Raw genomic sequence first — 17,530 nt, 5'->3', positions numbered from 1 at the left:
CACCATATGGTGCATTGCAGAGGTTACCACTTACTACTACTAGTGATGCTTCTTACTTGAAATGTACAGTGGCAGTAATAGAATTGCTCTGCAGTGGGTATCAAATGCCAGTTCTCTAAACTTCCACAATAGTGCCTCGCAAAAAGAAAGTCATCTTCCCTCCACTGATTGCTGTTTGAGCTTATGAAGCAGCTTCGTAATAACCGCATGCTGATTGAACCTAATAGTAACAAATCTGGCCTCTAAATTGCTTCAATGTCTTCCTGTAATCCAACCTGGTGGGGATCCCAAACGCTCAAATAGTACTCAAGAATGGTTCGCACTTGCATCTTGTATGCCACCTCCTTTATTGACGAGCTGCACTTTCCCAAGATTCCCCCAATAAAATAAAAAATAAAATATTTGCCTTCCTGCTAACAGCCTGACGTGCTCGTTCCATTTTGTATCTCTGTGCAGTGTTATGCCTAGATACTTAATTAATGTAAATATTCCAAGCAGCACCCTGCTGATGCTGTATTCGAATGTTACAGGATTGCTTTTTTTACTTATCTGTATAACTTAAATTTTTCTACATTTAGAGCTAGGTGACATCAACTAGAAATTGTATCAGAGTCATCTTGTATACCCCTACAGTCACTCAGTGACAACACTTTCCTGTGCACCACAGTATCACCAGCTAACAGCCATAAATTGCAGCTCAACTTTTCTGTAAGATCATTTCATTGTGTGACGATCAGAGTAACATAACTCCAGTTCAGTGATTTTACAGGAGAGATGGAAGAACATATTTTAACTTGTGAATTTCGTATCTCGGTGATGTAATACAAACTTTATTGAAAACCTCTACACCACTAAAGAATACACTTAAAAAGCTGTCAAATGATAACATATCTTTAAAGATAGTCCTTAATGGTACACTGTTATTTATTGCTGTATTATACTGAGAAAATATAGTGTAAAAAGTTAATTTCTATACTCGAAACAGATCAATTCCAGTGGAAATAAAAGAATATTAGCGGATTTTTGTACCAATGTCACCACTGAACGTTCACTTTCCCACTAATTTCATTACAACCATTGCCACCGCAGTCGGAATCTCCAGCTTCCTCTTCTTGAAGACTTTTACAAAATTTGTGATACTGTTCCTTCATAATGCTGGTGTGGCAAAGATCCGTGTGGTCTTCTATTTTCTCTTCCTGGTATTTCGGTTCTGACTGGAAGACTGTATTGGAATTTCGGGATTTTCGGGAAACTGGCAAACTTTTGAATTTTTGATCATGGAAATGTGTGAAAAAGATACGATTAACATCACTTTTACAATTTTGAAGCCTTTTCACCTTAAACCAATGTACTTCATTTACCGTCATTTTTTGTATTTTTCAACCTTTTCTTCTGCATAGGATCAAAATCCAGGAAGTCGTTCTGGTCCATTTCAACAACTTCGTGCAGCCTTTGTTTTGAAGCATACCAACAGTGTACCATCCTGAAGGGTATAAAGTCAAATTTTTTCAACTCTGTCTATACTGGCATGGAGTGAGTCACCCTCCACTGAAGTGTGCCAAGCGCAAAGAAGCATCACTGTATTGTAGAAATGTTCAGAGCGTGTAAAGCAAGGAGAAGCATGATGCTCCTATTGATGTTGGGATTTTGTCCTCCATAGGTGCCTGAGAGTGAAACAACTTGATTGCCATGTGCAGTCTTCTAGAGTTCTTGAAATAAGCATGATGCTACTTCAATCGATCCACATTCATGCCATATGTAATGTCTAACTTAGTTAATCTTCATTTGCAGAAAATGTCCTCAGCTGCTATGTTTTGACAGTACGTTATAGCTTGTGGGTCAAACTCCAGTAAATGGTATCTCTTGCTCTGCCCTGCTCTTTCATTTCATTTTTTAGCTTTCTAGCAGCTTCTTGTCTCTTTGAGTATTCTGAATGCTGGCCTTTCTTTGCCTCTTCATTTTCTTTGGAGAGATTTTGAAAACAATAGCAGTAGCCGCATACAACTTTTCTAATTACGTGAAAGCCTAGGTTAAACTGTGTATTGAATATTTCTCTGTAGACCCATTATTTTTCAGGAGTAACTTGTTCCTCTTTGCAAAGTTTCTTATATAGTTCATGCAATATTTGTATATTCATATGTCCTGGAAAGAACTGTCACACAATACTCTGTTTGAAGTAATGCAATGGAATAGTAGGAAAAGATTTTATATGGTTACTTATTGTCTCCTTTGCCTCATCCATCTCCTTATACCTGAATGATGGTGACCTCCCTTATTAGCAGTCAGTATCATGTTGCTGCTGTCTCTTCTCTTTTGTATGTATCACACAGATACATTAAAAAGTTAAGAAATACCCCTAGACACGCTTGAACTTCACAACCACCTATCAGTAGAAAGTACTTCGTCACATTTCTTCGAGGCTGTGCACCTGAAGAATGTGGCCTTGCATTAGGCACTTCTTTAATTAGTGGAGCTAAATACTGTTGCTGTTTCTCTGTATATTGCATAATCCATGGAACATTACCCCTTGCTGATGATCTCGTTACACTTTCTTGGGCATTTGGAACAGTTCTAGTACTGAAATGTTCAGTCTGGCACTTCTTTCTTAGCAGCTGATGTGTATGCCTTTCTTGACTGTCTGTTCATTCTTCTTGTATTTCTTCTCCACTTGTCTGTGTTTGTACTTCAATGTATATCTAATAGAGAGTGTACATTAACATTAACTTCTTCACATTAAATCCTTCAGGAAACTAAACAAAATGTAACTTGACAATGAAGGCAATGTGATCAAATTGACAGTGCTTATAAAGGGCAGTCATTGTTTTGTCTAGAGTTTCAGCACTTGCTGATACTCAGAGGGAAAATGGAGTAGCTTGAAATCTCATGTGTAAAGTGTTTCAAGAACTGATGGACAGACAAATGATTCAGCAGTGAGATGTAATGCAACATTTCCAGCCTGACACTGCAAGACTTATTTGCTACGAGACAACTTATACTTCTTTTTGAGTAGAAAGGAAAATGGCATACAGGTGTATGAGAACAACATTATGCAAAACTAGTAGATGATAGTCTCTTCTGGATTCATATAGCAAGGAGTCAGAAGAACATAAATACCACAGTTGACTGGGGTCCTTTGGTTTGGAACCGAGTAAAGGGTTTCGACCAAAGTCTTCGTTGACTCTGTAACGGTCTTGGCTGCAGATTTCTAGAACTGCGTTATCGTGTGGGGATTTGTAGGGCTCCTCTTGATAGTTCAGGGGCGCACTACACAAAGAAAGCAGCTACTTGGGTGACAGAGTACTTGTGGACTGCACATAAGGGTTTTTTAGGCAAGGCAGTAGTTTGATGTGCTCTGATGAACACTTTCCAGTCAGCTCACAGCACAGGAAGTCAAATGTCATTCAGAGTAAAGACACTTCAGCTGTCACAATTTTATGAGTAAACTGTCGAACTATTCATAATAAAGTTCCCGAACTTACTGCCCTCCAGGAAAGTTCTTGCACTCAAATTATTCATGGGACTGAGAGCTGACTGAAACCCGAAATGGAAAGCTCTGATATATTTAGCAAGTCATGGAACATATACAGGACAGACAGATTAGAGGCCGTAGGAGGGGGAGTGTTCATTGCAGTTCACGAAAATATTATCTCTAAAGGTCGAAGGTGAGGGTGAGAGTGACAGTGAAATCATCTGGTCACATATAACAGGTGCAGGTGAAACTAAGTTAATTGTTGGATGTTTTTACCGGCCACCCGATTCCATTGTGACAGTTCTAGAGTCATTCAAAGAAAGTCTATGGTTAGTAGCGCATAAATACCCAGATCATGCAATACTGGTTGGATGCAACTTAAACCTGCCAAGTACAGACTCTGGGATGTCTATGGATTCATTGCGGGGTGGTACAGACAGACAGTCATGCGAAATACTTTTGAACACACTTTCTGAAAATTGCCTTGAGCATCTAGCTCAGCAACCCACACACAATGGACCTTGTAGCCACAAATAGGCTGGACTTTATCGACAATGTCAGTGTAGAAACGGGGATTAGCCCTCATGATATCATTATAGCAACTATGATTATGAAAGTTAATAAATCGGTCAAGAAGGCTGGAAGAGTGTTTCTGCTAGATAGAGCAGATAAGCAGTTATTAAGCAGATAAGCAGTTATTAACATCTCACTTAGAAAGTGAATTGGCATCACTTTGTTCCAATGAGATGGACGTAGAGAAATTATGGGCAAATTTTAAGCAGATTGTAAATCGTGGTCTGGAGAGTTACATGCCTAGTAAGTGGATAAAGGATGGAAAAGACCCACCATGTTTTAGTATCGAAATTTGGCTGATGCTGAGAAAGCAAAGGCTGTAGCACTCTAGGTTCAAAAGGGGACGCACAAATGACGACAAGCGAAGGTTAATAGAGATTCTGTGCGTGAAGCACACAACTACTATCCCAGCACACCTTAGCCAAAGATCTGGCAGAGAACCCAAAAAAATTCTGGTCATATATAAAATCACCAAGTGGGTCTGAGGCTCCCATTCAGTCCCTTGTTGACCAGTCTGATGTGGCAGTTGAAGATAGCAAAACAAAATCCAAAGTTTAAAATTTCACATACAAGAAATTGTTCATATAGGAGAATCATACAAACGTAGTGTCATTTGACCATAGGGCAGATTCCCGTATGGGTGACATAGAAATAAACACATCTGGCTTAAAGAAACAACTGAAAGATTTGAAAACAAATAAATTACCAGGTCTGGATGTAATCCCAGTTCAATTTTACAAAGAGTACTCTACGGCATTGGCTTCTTAACACGTTCGCTGCGGCTGACGCTTATAAGCGTTTCCGCGATCAACACGCCAGAGCGGCTGACGCTCATAAGCGTTTCCGCGATCAACACGCCAGAGCGGCTGACGCTCATAAGCGTTGCCGCGATCAGCAAGCCAGTGCGGGTAACACTTATAAGCGGTGCGCTCGCTAGCTGAGTTCTCACTAGGGGAGGTCGCCAACTGGGACACGCCGATTTCGTCCGAATTGTTTCTAGAAAGAGGTGGGACTCCACATAACGTGCCCGAAATATTTCGCCTGAGTTGGCCATAGGAAAGGAGAACATGCTCTCGAAAGTTGTTCCGATAGCACTATAGGAGGCTATACCCTATTTAGCGCTCTGTTCGTCGTTATTGGCGTAGAGTAATGGTCAAGCGCATTGCTCACGAAACAGGCGACTTGGGATCAATCCCAGGTCCGTCCTGATTTTTTTTTCTCATTTTTATTTTACTTCGTATCTTCAGAGTGTTCGGTTATTTACGGTAGATGTATATTTCTATCGTCAAGTCAAAAATCTAATTAAAAGATTACAAAGTGCCCCTGAATAACTCCAACAACAGCGAGAGGTATCATCAAGAGAAGATGCAATTAAAATACATTCGACCGTGCTGCATCAATTCAGTGCTCTTGTGGACACCCCTATGATCTAGTACGCTTGGTTTGCATCCAAACTATTAGAGGAAACACCTTAGTTTTTAAACTTGAATTAAGTGTGCTTTCCAATGAAGCATGTTGCAGAGAAATGTAACTGCTCAAACAATGCCTTCATAAAATGTGCCTAGAGTGAAACATATATGTTTCACATGTTTCTATGATATGTCACCATAAAAATGGCAAAACTTCTACTGTCGTAATGAATAAAAAGTAGCGCACGTAATCACAAGAATCTTTAAAATCTTTATTTTCATTAAAACTTTCGCCTAGTTATATAAATATACTACTTGAATGTATTTAAATTCTACGGTAAATAGTTGAAAAATCTGACGAAACCAAGGAAAATAAGAATGAAAACAATTGAAAAAAATTAGGAAGCACCTGGGATTGATTCCAGGTCGACTGTTTCGTGAGCAATGCGCTTGACCATTACGCTACGCCGTCAACATGTTCGCTGCGGCTGACGCATATAAGCGGCGCGTTCACTAGCAGAGTTCTCAGTTTAGTTTGTTCGGCTGTGCACTCGTGTTAGTTCAAGTAACCAACGACATATCACGTAACGTGTTCCTGTCTGCAGTTGTGTGTTTTCGTTTTTTGTCGTCTGTGTTGTGCATTGTTTGCAATGGCGGCGAATGAACCGACACCGGGGCCTTCGAACGCGAAAAAGTGTAGGAAGAGTGACCAATATACTGCCCATGAGTTACTACGTGTGTTAGAAGATAGTGATGTAGAGTTCAGAGAGGACGAACCAGATGAGGGTGACTGGCATTTGGAGACTGCAGAAACAGACCACAGTGATGACAGTGTGGAAGCAGAACTGTCCAGTATGTTTCGTGACAGTTCGGAATCGGACGATACGGGCGACGATGATGAGGAAATCGCCGACGATAAAGAACCAGCGCTCGCAGAGGTAAGCAAACCAGGTGTTACGTGGCATGAAGAACCACATGGGATGCAGTATCACCCGTTTACGAAAGCAGAATGTTTGCTGATGAAGCCTGCTGGCAATACGCCAATGGATTTCTTTAGGCTACTGGTTACAGATGACATACTGCAGCTCATAGTTGACGAAACAAATTATAACGCACGGAATATATTTGCGAGCGCAAATACACAAGAGGGCTCTAGAATTAGTAATTGGAAACCCGTAAGTATAGAAGAAATACTTGTCTTCCTGGGGATTTCATTACATATGGGTAATGTCAAATGTGCCCGACTACAAGACTACTGGAAGAGGGATCCGCTGTTCGAAAATAAAGGAATAACGATGAGTATGAGCAGAGACAGATATTTGCTTATCTTACGCGCATTGCATTTTGCAAAAAATCCAGAGTCAGGCGAACCGAAACCAAATGATCGACTGTATAAGATACGCCCTATATTGAATTATTTCAACAACAAAATGTGTAATGTGTATTATCCAGGTAGGGATCTCTCTTTAGATGAATCAATGATTCTTTGGAGGGGACGATTGTCATTTAGACAATACATAAAAAACAAAAGAAATAAGTATGGCATCAAATTGTACATGCTAAATAACCCAGACGGCTTCATCAATAAATGCGCTGTGTACACGGGGATGCGTGGTGATATGGGGGGAAAAGGGCATGCTGAAAAGATAGTATTGCATTTGTTAGAAGAGAAGGTGAATGTTGGCCATCACATTTACATGGACAATTTTTACAACAGCTTTGCCTTAGCTAAAACCCTGTTGAATGCAAAAACACATTGCACCGGGACACTAAGGGTAAATAGGAAAAATACCCCTAAAGACGTGGTATGCGCCAAGCTGGGGAAAGGGGACACCATAGCACGATATTCGGACGGGGTAATGATCGGCAAATGGAAGGATAGACGAGAGGTCTCCTATATTTCCACAGAATACCCCAATACAATGGAACGTGTGCAGAATGCACGCCAGCAAATAGTCGCGAAACCACTGCCAATTATCAGACATAATAGTTGTATGTCTGGGACCGATAGGCAGGACCAGATGTTGTCTTATTATTTATGTGAACGAAAGACAATCCGCTGGCCAAAGAAACTATTCTTCCATGTAGTTGACATGCTAATGTTCAATGCACATTACCTATATAATAAATACTCAGGGCATAATATGACTTTGTATGATTATAGAATACAAATAATAAAGGGACTACTTCCACCAATGGACGTTACAAAAGGTGTGCGTAACAAATGTAAAGACACACATGTTGTGCAAAAGCGGGACGCAACGGAAGGGACGAAGCAAGTTATGCGGAAGCGATGTAAAACGTGCGCGGCACGGGGCAAGCGTACGGATACACCATACGTGTGTATAACGTGTCCAAACCAACCTGGATTCTGTTTGAACTGCTGCACAATTACACATCCATAATGTAATGGGACGTCGTATCTACAGAGGAAGATCTGTTTGTGTTTGATTTGTAAAGTGTTTGTTTTATTTGATAGCCATGTAAATATAGTTACATTGGTTGCTCAGAATATGATGTTTCTGTACAGTACCGTATGTGGACTTATTTGTGGTTTGCTATAAAAACATCACCTCTACACCTTGACAACTTATTTGTTACTAGCTGCAGTGCCCGGCGTTGCCCGGGTGTGTATTCATTCCTGTCTTATTTTAGTCCATCTGCTTCTTCTCTCTCTGTCCATCGCCTCCTGTTCTATCGCTATCTATTTTCCATTCATCTCAGTTCCGTTTTCACACAGGTCAATCTTCATGACATAATATTTCCTGTACTATGTGTCCCACAAGAATATAATTTTCCATGTTCCCCGGGAAGAATATTAGGAAACTGCAAAATGAGGTGCGAATGGAGTTGGTATTACAGACGTAATACATTACAACCACATGCATAGTGGGACGGATTTTCGTGCGTTTCATAGTTTTGACGTCATATCTCCTGTACTACGTGTCATACTATGATATAATTTCAAAGCTACATTTAGTGGTATGTATGCATATCCTCTGCAAAATTCTTCGCGAATAGCTTTAGTAGTAATGACATAATAAGTAGAAATCACAAACCTGATGTTGCGGTTATTCAAGAACAGAATTGTTTATGACGTCATATCTCCTGAACTATATATCGTAAGTAGTTTTTGCTACCATAGCAAATGATTCATTACCTTAGAGAAGATTTGTACCAAATTTGATTGAAATCGGTGTACTAGTTTAGGAGCAGATGTGGAATATCGTCACATGATGCGGCCGTTTTTGACGAATTACATTGTTCATTACGTCATATCTCCTGACGTATGTGTCGTATGTGGTTCTTACCCCTACAGTGATAGTTTTCCGATAATAGGAATATGTGTACCACGTTTCGTTGAAATCGGTCCAGTAGGAGGAGATGTGGAACATACATACATACACATACAGTCATTTTTATAATATGTATATATTTGTGATTGGGTTTCCATAGCACCACATTGCAGACGAGTCCTGTTTCTTTTTCTTCGTTTTATAAATCTTTTGGTGTTTTCCGACTAATTCTTTTTCAATGGAGTGGATTTGTCACTTGTGTGAATTGCATTTTCTGTCCAGTTAGCAATACAATAAATAAATAAGGGGCTTTGTTAGAATTGTTTGCAATAAATGCATGTAACGCTTATAAGCGACAGACAGCAGGCAGCATTTATCACATGATCGGCATGCAGCTAAAGTGTACTTGTATTTCTATATCTAGCACCTCTTCCGCAGACGTTATATTCGTTGCCAATATTACGTTCGTGCACAACATGAATTTGTCGCAAAACTAGACATTAGTCTTGCGATCAAAATTTAGGCGTGTTCATAATTTGTATTCAGCCAGGTATGGATTACGAAATATAAATTCCAGCAGTATCTTATTATAACTTGAAACTGCTGACTTCCCTTGCAGAACAAAGTTTTATTCATCCATAAGAATTATGAAAAGATACAGTGGCGAGCTAAGTCGGTAACTATGTAAAGTTATTTCCTCGAAATAAAAATCATAGAAGGCCGTGCGGCTGCAAAGAGAAGTGATTGCAGCGCTCCTGGCAGCTAGCCCCGAACTGTTTTGACTGAGTGGAACGCTGCGCCTCTGGTAGCCAGCGTACGAACTCCAAACGAATCAGCTGGCGGCATCTAGTTTATTCGCCACAAACTTACAGGTTTCGCAGGGCTATGATTTCAGCTCTCAGCGCACGTGCGCTTACAAGCGTCCGCCTCGCGCGTTAGCGGCTCGCACTAGCGTGCATTTATTGTAAATCTCCCGCCCAGCACAAAGTTCCAAGCGAGTGAAAAGAACGCAGGTGACTCCAGTATATAAGAAAGGTAAAAGAATGGACCTGCAAAGCTACAGACCAATATCCCTAACTTCTGTTTGCTGCAGAATCCTTGAACATATTCTCAGTTTGAATATAATAAACTTTCTTGAGACTAAGAAGCTTATGTCTGCGAATCAGCATGATTTTAGAAAGCATCACTCGTGCAAAACTCAGCGTGCCCTTTTCTCATATGATATACTGCAAACTATGGATGAAGGGCAACAGGCAGATTCCATATTTCTAGATTTCTGGAAAGCAGTTGACATAGTGCCCTTTGCAGGCTGTTAATGAAGGTATGAGCATATGGAACACGTTCACAGATATGTGAGTAGCTCAAAGACTTCTTAAATAATAGAATCCAATATGTCGTCCTCAACCGTGTGTGTTCATCAGAGACAAGGTTACCTTCAGGAGTGCCCCAGGGAAGTGTGATAGGACCGTTGTTCTCTATATACATAAATGATTTGGCAGACAGGGTGGGGAGCAAACTGCAGTTGTTTGCTGATGATTTCTTAGTGTACAGTGCAATGTTGAAGTTGATTGAGTGTAGAAAGATACAAGACAACTTAGAAAAAGTTTCCAGTTGGTGTGATGAATGGCAACTAGCCCTAAATGTGGAAAAATGTAAGTTGATGTGGATGAGTAGGAGAACAAACCTGTAATGTTCAGATATAGTATTACTAATGTCTTACTTGACACAAAAAAGTTGTTCCAATATCTGGGTGTAACATTGTAAAGCGATATGAGGTGGAACAAGCATGTGAAAACTTTGGTAGGAAAGGCAAATGGTTGACTTCGGTTTACTGGGAGAATTTTAGGGAGAAGGGGTTTACTTGTAAAGGAGACCATATATAGGACACTGGTGGGACCTATTCTTGGGTACTGCTCAAATGTTTGGGAAACATACCAGGTCGGATTGAAACAAGACATTGAAGCAATTCAGAGGCGGGTGGCTTGATTTGTTACCAGTAGGTTCGAACAACATGTAAGTGTTACGGGGATGCTTCAGGAACTGAAATGGGATCCCTGGAGAAAAGGCAACGTTCTTTTCGAGAAACACTATTGAGAAAATTTAGAGAACCTGCATTTGAAGCTGACTTCTGAACGATTCTTGTGCCACCAACACACATTGTGCGCAAGGACCATGAAGATAAGATACAAGAAATTAAAGGTTCATACGGAGGCATGTAGACAGTCGTTTTTCCCTGACTCTGTTTGCAAGTGTAACAAGAGGGGAAATGACAAGTAGATATGTAGGGTACCCTCTGCCATGCACCACAGTGCTTTCAGAGTATCGCTGTAGACACAGATGTAGAAGAGCATAAGTGCCAATACATTTGTCTGTCTCTAAAATAAACTCACAACTTGGAGGTACACAATACCTTATTTTTGCGCTTAGAGAAGAGAGAGAGTTAGGTCATTTTGATCCAAAATATATCTGACTACTGTGAGAACATACATTAAAAAAGACCAAAATCGTATTTTGGGAGCTATGTTCCTCTGACTCTCACACAGTGATTTATGTATATAGAGAATAAGAGAGGTCCTGTCATTCTTCCAGAATTTATGCTCAGAGCTTCAACAACACTCTGTAGTGGGACTTTGTGTCAAATGATTTGTGGAAATCTAGGAATATAGAACTACCTGTTCCCCTGCATCCATGGTTTGTACGATATCATGTAATTAAATGGCAGACCGAGTTTTGCACAAGCGATGCTTTCTAAATCTGCACTGATTTGTGGACAGAAGCTTTTCTGTCTCAACAAAATTCACTTGAACTCAGAATGTGTTCAAGAATTCTGTAGCAAACTGATGCTAAACCTTTCGCTGCTACAGAAGTGCTGTGTGCATTCCATGCTGTGGCAACTTTTGTTATAGTTGTACTGCTTACCAGATGCTGATGCCTGTGCTGAGAGATCACATTACGGCCAATATGAAATACTTATCATTCTATTTTTTTGAAAACGATTAGGTTTGAACTTCAGAAATCGCTTGGAAAAAGTTGTTCGATTTTGTAGTTGTAGTTTCTCAATTAGCTCTTCTGACAGTCCGCTACCTCCTCTTTTGTTTTCATTAGCTCATCTCAGATTTTCCTTCCTGTGCATATCTGAGAGTTCTGTGTACTGTGGTATACTGACTGTCAATTCATTTTGTTTTGTACCTTCTGATCTGTTAAGTCAGTTTTCGATCCTCCAAACTAGCAAAGGTTGAGCCGAGACGAACCGTTAAATCCAAATTTTTAGTCTGCTCTGGTAGTCATAATTGATCGTGTGTCTGAGATTTGTCGCTTAAACGTTTGAAATTGCTCTACCATAAAATCTTGTATTTCCTTTATGTCGTTATTTACCTTACAAAATTATTCATTGATCTCGTATCTTACTAGATCACATTGTTTATTTACCTCTGAATATAACAACCCATGTTACGTTTTTATTGAAGTTTGCAACTCTGTAGTCTTAGTATTTATCCCTCTTTTCGATATTCTCAGATATGTGTATCTAACTGGCCTCCATTTCAGCGTTAGTACTGATGCTAGTAGACAGTTTGGTTCCTAAGTCAGTAATACAGTAAGTTTAAGCTTTGAAGGTTGACATTTCATGCTTTAAATTAGCTATACTCTTACTCAGGTCCTCAACCATTCAGGGATATTTGTCAGCATGCCTGTTGTTGTTAGTGGCATGCACTAACAAAGTCTGGGTTTTAATTTCATATCTTGACACAGCATTCTAAGGGCTGGGTATATATCCAGCAAAAGGAAACTTTAGTTACTGAAGACTATTATGACAACAGAGATGAGTTGAACCGCATTGCTGGCGATAAATTGTCTGCAACAGCGGCTGACTCTGGAATTAGCAGCACTGCCAATGCAGCTGCAGATGTGTTGACACTGTGCTGAGGAGACAATAGTGGCTTACAGCCAATGCATGCACAATTCTTTCCACTCATGGACTTTTATTTGCTCCTTTAATGGAGTCACAGTTAAAGGATTTAACTATGTCCCCTCGACAAATTTATGTTTTGTAGAATTTATTTATTTGCAGCACAAATAAAGTTTATACACTGCCACAAATCAGAGATGTTACTAAGGGTGATGACATTTTCCAATGAAATTTTTCTTTTTTAATACTGTATTCTCATTTTAAATCAAACTTATTTCTTTTGCTCAATTGAATCTTCTTATTCGGTGGCACAGACTTGTCCTGGCATCCTCTTTGAAAGGTGAGTGGAATGAAATGCATTTGCCATTGTTCAGGTTTTTGTGGTCATAGTTAATTATCTATATTATCTGCCTGACTGTGTTGTTATATCTTGAAGCAGCTGACTCCTTTCTCAAAGACACAAGTCCCTACCAGCTGGAAATCTCAACGCCAAGTACGACAAAATAAAGCCACATGCTGCTTCTTTATTGTGTGTGTACTTCATCTCCCTTATATACATTCCATTTTATATTTTACCACAGCATGTGACTTGAACTAAGTTCACAATACAATCATTTGTGCTCTGTACATCCTTTCTGCATTTTCCTTGACAACTGACGTCATGACCATTGTGATGCTCGGTGAGGTTCTGTGGTCCACAGCGAATCTCTGAGGTGGGACAGTGTTTTCCTGGAACATCTGCATCAACGTGCAGGTGACTCAAAGCACAGGAATCCAGGGACCCGTAACGCCTGCCCTGAAGATGTGCTGTATCCACTTTCACCCCCATGACACGTACGAAAGAAACAGAAACTTCCTGCACAAAATAGAGCCTAAAAGTAAACACTTACTTACTGAAAGAACACAGTGCTTGCTTAAAGAACACAGTGCTTGCTCAATGTCATGAGTATTCTAAGTTGGTTAGAGAGATCGTGACAAAGCAAGCTTGGATCTTGTTACTTCCTCTTGTTTTGCCATCTGCCTCCTTTAATTCATTTTTCATATTAACTAATTACCATTAACATACATGAATGTAATCTGCACCTTTGTGGTAGAAGAAACTGTTAAAAAGAAGGAATTTTTCTATATATTCAGTTAATTGAATGAGTTGTTTTAATTGTAATTTCTATAACTTAAACGTCGAAGACTGTATAGTTTCAGTACCTATTATTGTGAGGGTATATAAAGGCCCGATTTTTGGTCCCGAGTCAGTTAGTCCACGGCCGAGTTTCAGACGAGAATCTAGTGTCGGTTAGAACAACGACACTGCATCAACTTAACTGTGAAATAAGTGCAAGACAAATAGGCTGTGTGTTAAAACAATGACAGTGTTTGTTCAATATGTACCGTATTATTCTGCAAGAACTGTGTGTTAAGGGTTTCACTGCTCTAGATATTAAAAAGTAAACTATTGTAGCAGTATGCTGGTGTTTGCCTGCTAACTATTAATGAGGCGTATCAAAGGTTAACCAGTAGTGAAATGGCCATATTAACTGTGTAATATTGGGGGGTTGTGAACAGTGAAAGTAAAGAACTGTGAAACACAAATGTGCACTTGTCGGCTACATAATTTACAGTAGTCAGTGTTGAACATCCCCCCCCCCCCCCCCCCCCATTTTACAGCCAGTATTACAATGCAGTATGTCGACACCGAGGATTATCAATGAAGAAATAAAGCAGGTGAACGTCACAAGATGGATGGAACGACACATCACTTTCTCTGAAGTGATACGTTATCCCTAACATACAGCACTGGTGTTTTTTGGAACAACAGACAGTTTTGATTGATCTCCGTAAACTTCATCACTGATGGATGCACAAGCATGACAAAATTCTGCAAACCAATTGTAAAGTTTATTGATCGTTAAAAAGTTGAATGAAGTTATTTTAGTCATTGTTGTTTAGTTAGGTCTTTACAAAATTAATTTAAAAAAAAAATTCAGTGAAAACCTTCATGTGAAATTTACATTTTCTCACGACACAGTTTCTTTAAATGCTCACTGTAAAATGCTATGCAACCAGTTTTGAAGTATCTGTTGTTTTAGCAAAACAGTAATGTCACATCTCCTAAATTCCGTCTACTTCACCAAATCAATCCAGACATAGTTGGTCCAATAATCAAGGCTAGCAGTATTATAAAGGTTATCCATGCACACACTGCAGTGACAGGAGATTAAAGGCGTGTCTCCAGCACTCACTCCCTGTAGCCTTTGCACAGCACATAAAATCTCTCAGAAGTAAAATGGGCTAATAGAGTACACAGATGAAGAACCCTGAGATTTAATTTCAGCATCTTCTTTAGGATTTTACAAAGTGCTACAAAGATTTTTGTAAGTGATTTCCAAATGGCAGTGAAGTGAAAAACAAGCAGTACTATTGCACACTTTGGCCCATCATCAGACACCTTCCATTGTGGAGACTTTATTACCTGTGGGTTTTTCATAAGTTAAATGCGTTGTAGTTTATACATAGCAATGAGGGTCGTACCCATGCCAAGAACTGGTGTTTTGAGAGTTTTGGAGCTATATTCCTTTATTAAAGTATCACAGTGGCTACTACACCGGACTTATCTTAGTGATCGAATAGCTTTAAGTTTTCGTTGATGCTTCTGTCACAAAGGTTTTCCTTTAACTATTTTTGGCATAACAGGTTTGCAGTAATCTTCAATTTAAAAATAAATTTGTTGTTCTGTCTAGTCTTGAAGAACACTGGAAATAAATTTCAGTTACCACTCATTTGGTTTTTTAACAACTGGAGTGCAAGTCACATCTCAGATACTTTATTCAGGCTCCTTCAGTACCCCAACCTGATGATTACTGCTCACTAACTGTTGAGATTTTTACATAATCATATTACGGTCTCAAAGAACTTCTTACATGGTTATTTGCTACATGATGAAACTGAGACCATCTTCTCCAGTCAAAGGAGGGTAGTAAGTGGTGGTCTCATTCCATATCACTATACAGTGTGCAATATGGTGATACAGTTTTGCAAGTTGATTGGTAGATGCTGCTTATTTAAAGTGAATTGAGCAATAAACAGTGAAGGCAATAAATGACATTTTTGCGTTAGCTTACGATGTTAGATTTCTTTACTTTAAACTAACAATTTTTCTTTCCACAGAATAGAATTTTCAGTCCAGTCACTAAAATGAAAACTGCTAAAATCGGGTACAAATATCAGATCGTGGTGTTCATCACTCACAGTCCAGTACTCCACATTTACTTCAACTTTGTACATGTTTGTTCAAGATATGCTGCCATTGTTACAAATCCAAAAACAACATTGAAATAAGTATTCATTTCTAATATTGTTTGTGTTGTATTACAGGACGGCCAAAAGGACAAGGGCAAGACAAAACTGTAGTTGTAAATCGACAGAACAAGAGTGCACATAAGTCGTCATATGCAAATCACAATCGCCGAGCAGGGGCCCAGAGAAAGCGTCAACAAGGAATGTTTCCTGCATAACATCTGCTTCATACTTTATATGGAAAAAGTTCCTATCAATAAATCGTAATGACCAATTTTTTGCACCCTTGTTTTTTGTTATCATCTCTCTGTGGAAGTTTGTAAACTAAAGAAATAATATATATTTTTTTTTTCTGGCTTTTGCAAGTGTAAAGGCAAAAATAAATTTATAATTAACTGAAGGATTAAGTTTAACAAACTTTTATCATGCTTATACTTAAGCTTCCAGTAATTGTCCCCCATCATTTTATTGCTATTTATTTATTTATTATTCAGAGCTACCACAACAACTTTTCATCACACTGTAACATTGTTGCTTTGCAGTTTCACTAACATTAAGGCTACCGAGAGGGCACACCAGTGCAGTGGCCTTTTAGTGAGTTGCAGATGGGAAGCAGTCATTTGTGGTTAGGCGCTAAAATTCCTGGGTGTGTGGAGCACCTAGGGATCGTATAACTGCAAAAGATGGAAAGATGAATTATTCCATTGTGGAACATGACAAATATGGGTGTGTTAGTGTTGCCTCTACATTGTGAAAGGATTGAGGTTGTATGAGTCAACAGTTTCACCATACTGCAAAACTGTTACAAAAAAGTTAGTTGTTGTAACATTGTACAAACACTGTATCAGTATTCCTACCAACCAAGTTTTATTCCACTTCTACAAGAACAGACATACCAAACACTGAATGAAGTATGAAATGGTACAATACCTCTTAAGAGTAGAATACATTAAAACACAGTATTAACAGATGAGCATACAGTCATCAGCTAACATCAGTTTGACCAAGGGCCCAGAACACCGGCTTACATAAGGCTGTTTAGCATACCATTGTGTCATTGTGGGGCAACCTCTGTAGGCCAGCCAAGGAGCGTTTGCTGTTTGGTTACGCGTGCTCACTCTATCTACAACACTCCTTCTCCCTTGGGGAAATGTGTTCCCTGTGGTGATGTCAATGTCTCCATCAGAAGGTGACAACTGGTGGAGCAGGTGTTATGCCATCAAAGGAGAATATGGTTTGAAATGGTGAGAGGCTGTATCAGAGGGAGATAGGGGCACTGTATCGATTTCCATACCTGGGCAGGCACTCAGCGATGGAGGCAGCTGAGAAGATGGCGGCATTGGGTTAGGCTGTGGAGATGGAGGCAGCCCTGCACTGTCTACTCCATCCGGTGGCAGTGGCATCAAGAACAAAGATGGTGCAGGAACCTGGGAGCTGGCACAGATGGTGAAAGTGTCTGCGGGGTCCAAGGGCTCACCAGTGTGTGGTCAGTCATGCATGGGCGGAGCTGGTCGTAGTGTCAGGACACCAAGCCATTGGAGATGACACAACACATTGTTGAAGGCCTCAGCAGCACTGGTCGACC

The 17,530-nt window shown here is 39.7% G+C and overlaps 1 protein-coding gene across 6 annotated transcripts in view; it reads left to right on the top strand.

Annotated features, from left to right (window-relative positions):
* LOC124595187 (activating signal cointegrator 1 complex subunit 2) overlaps positions 1–16,345 on the top strand; it is a 162,777-nt gene extending 146,432 nt beyond the window's left edge. For all 6 annotated transcript variants that reach the window (XM_047133809.1, XM_047133806.1, XM_047133810.1 and 3 more), the window contains one exon: positions 16,024–16,345. In XM_047133809.1, the coding sequence (XP_046989765.1) occupies positions 16,024–16,163 (140 nt within the window). In that variant the 3' untranslated portion in view covers positions 16,164–16,345. The remainder of the gene's footprint in view (positions 1–16,023) is intronic.
* Positions 16,346–17,530: the final 1,185 nt, after the last annotated feature.

This window comes from Schistocerca americana, chromosome 2 (genome assembly GCF_021461395.2).
Source record: "Schistocerca americana isolate TAMUIC-IGC-003095 chromosome 2, iqSchAmer2.1, whole genome shotgun sequence".
In the NCBI taxonomy this organism is placed as follows: domain Eukaryota; kingdom Metazoa; phylum Arthropoda; class Insecta; order Orthoptera; family Acrididae; genus Schistocerca; species Schistocerca americana.
Note: the sequence above shows the minus strand (reverse complement) of the source record. Positions and strands in the feature narration are given on the sequence as shown.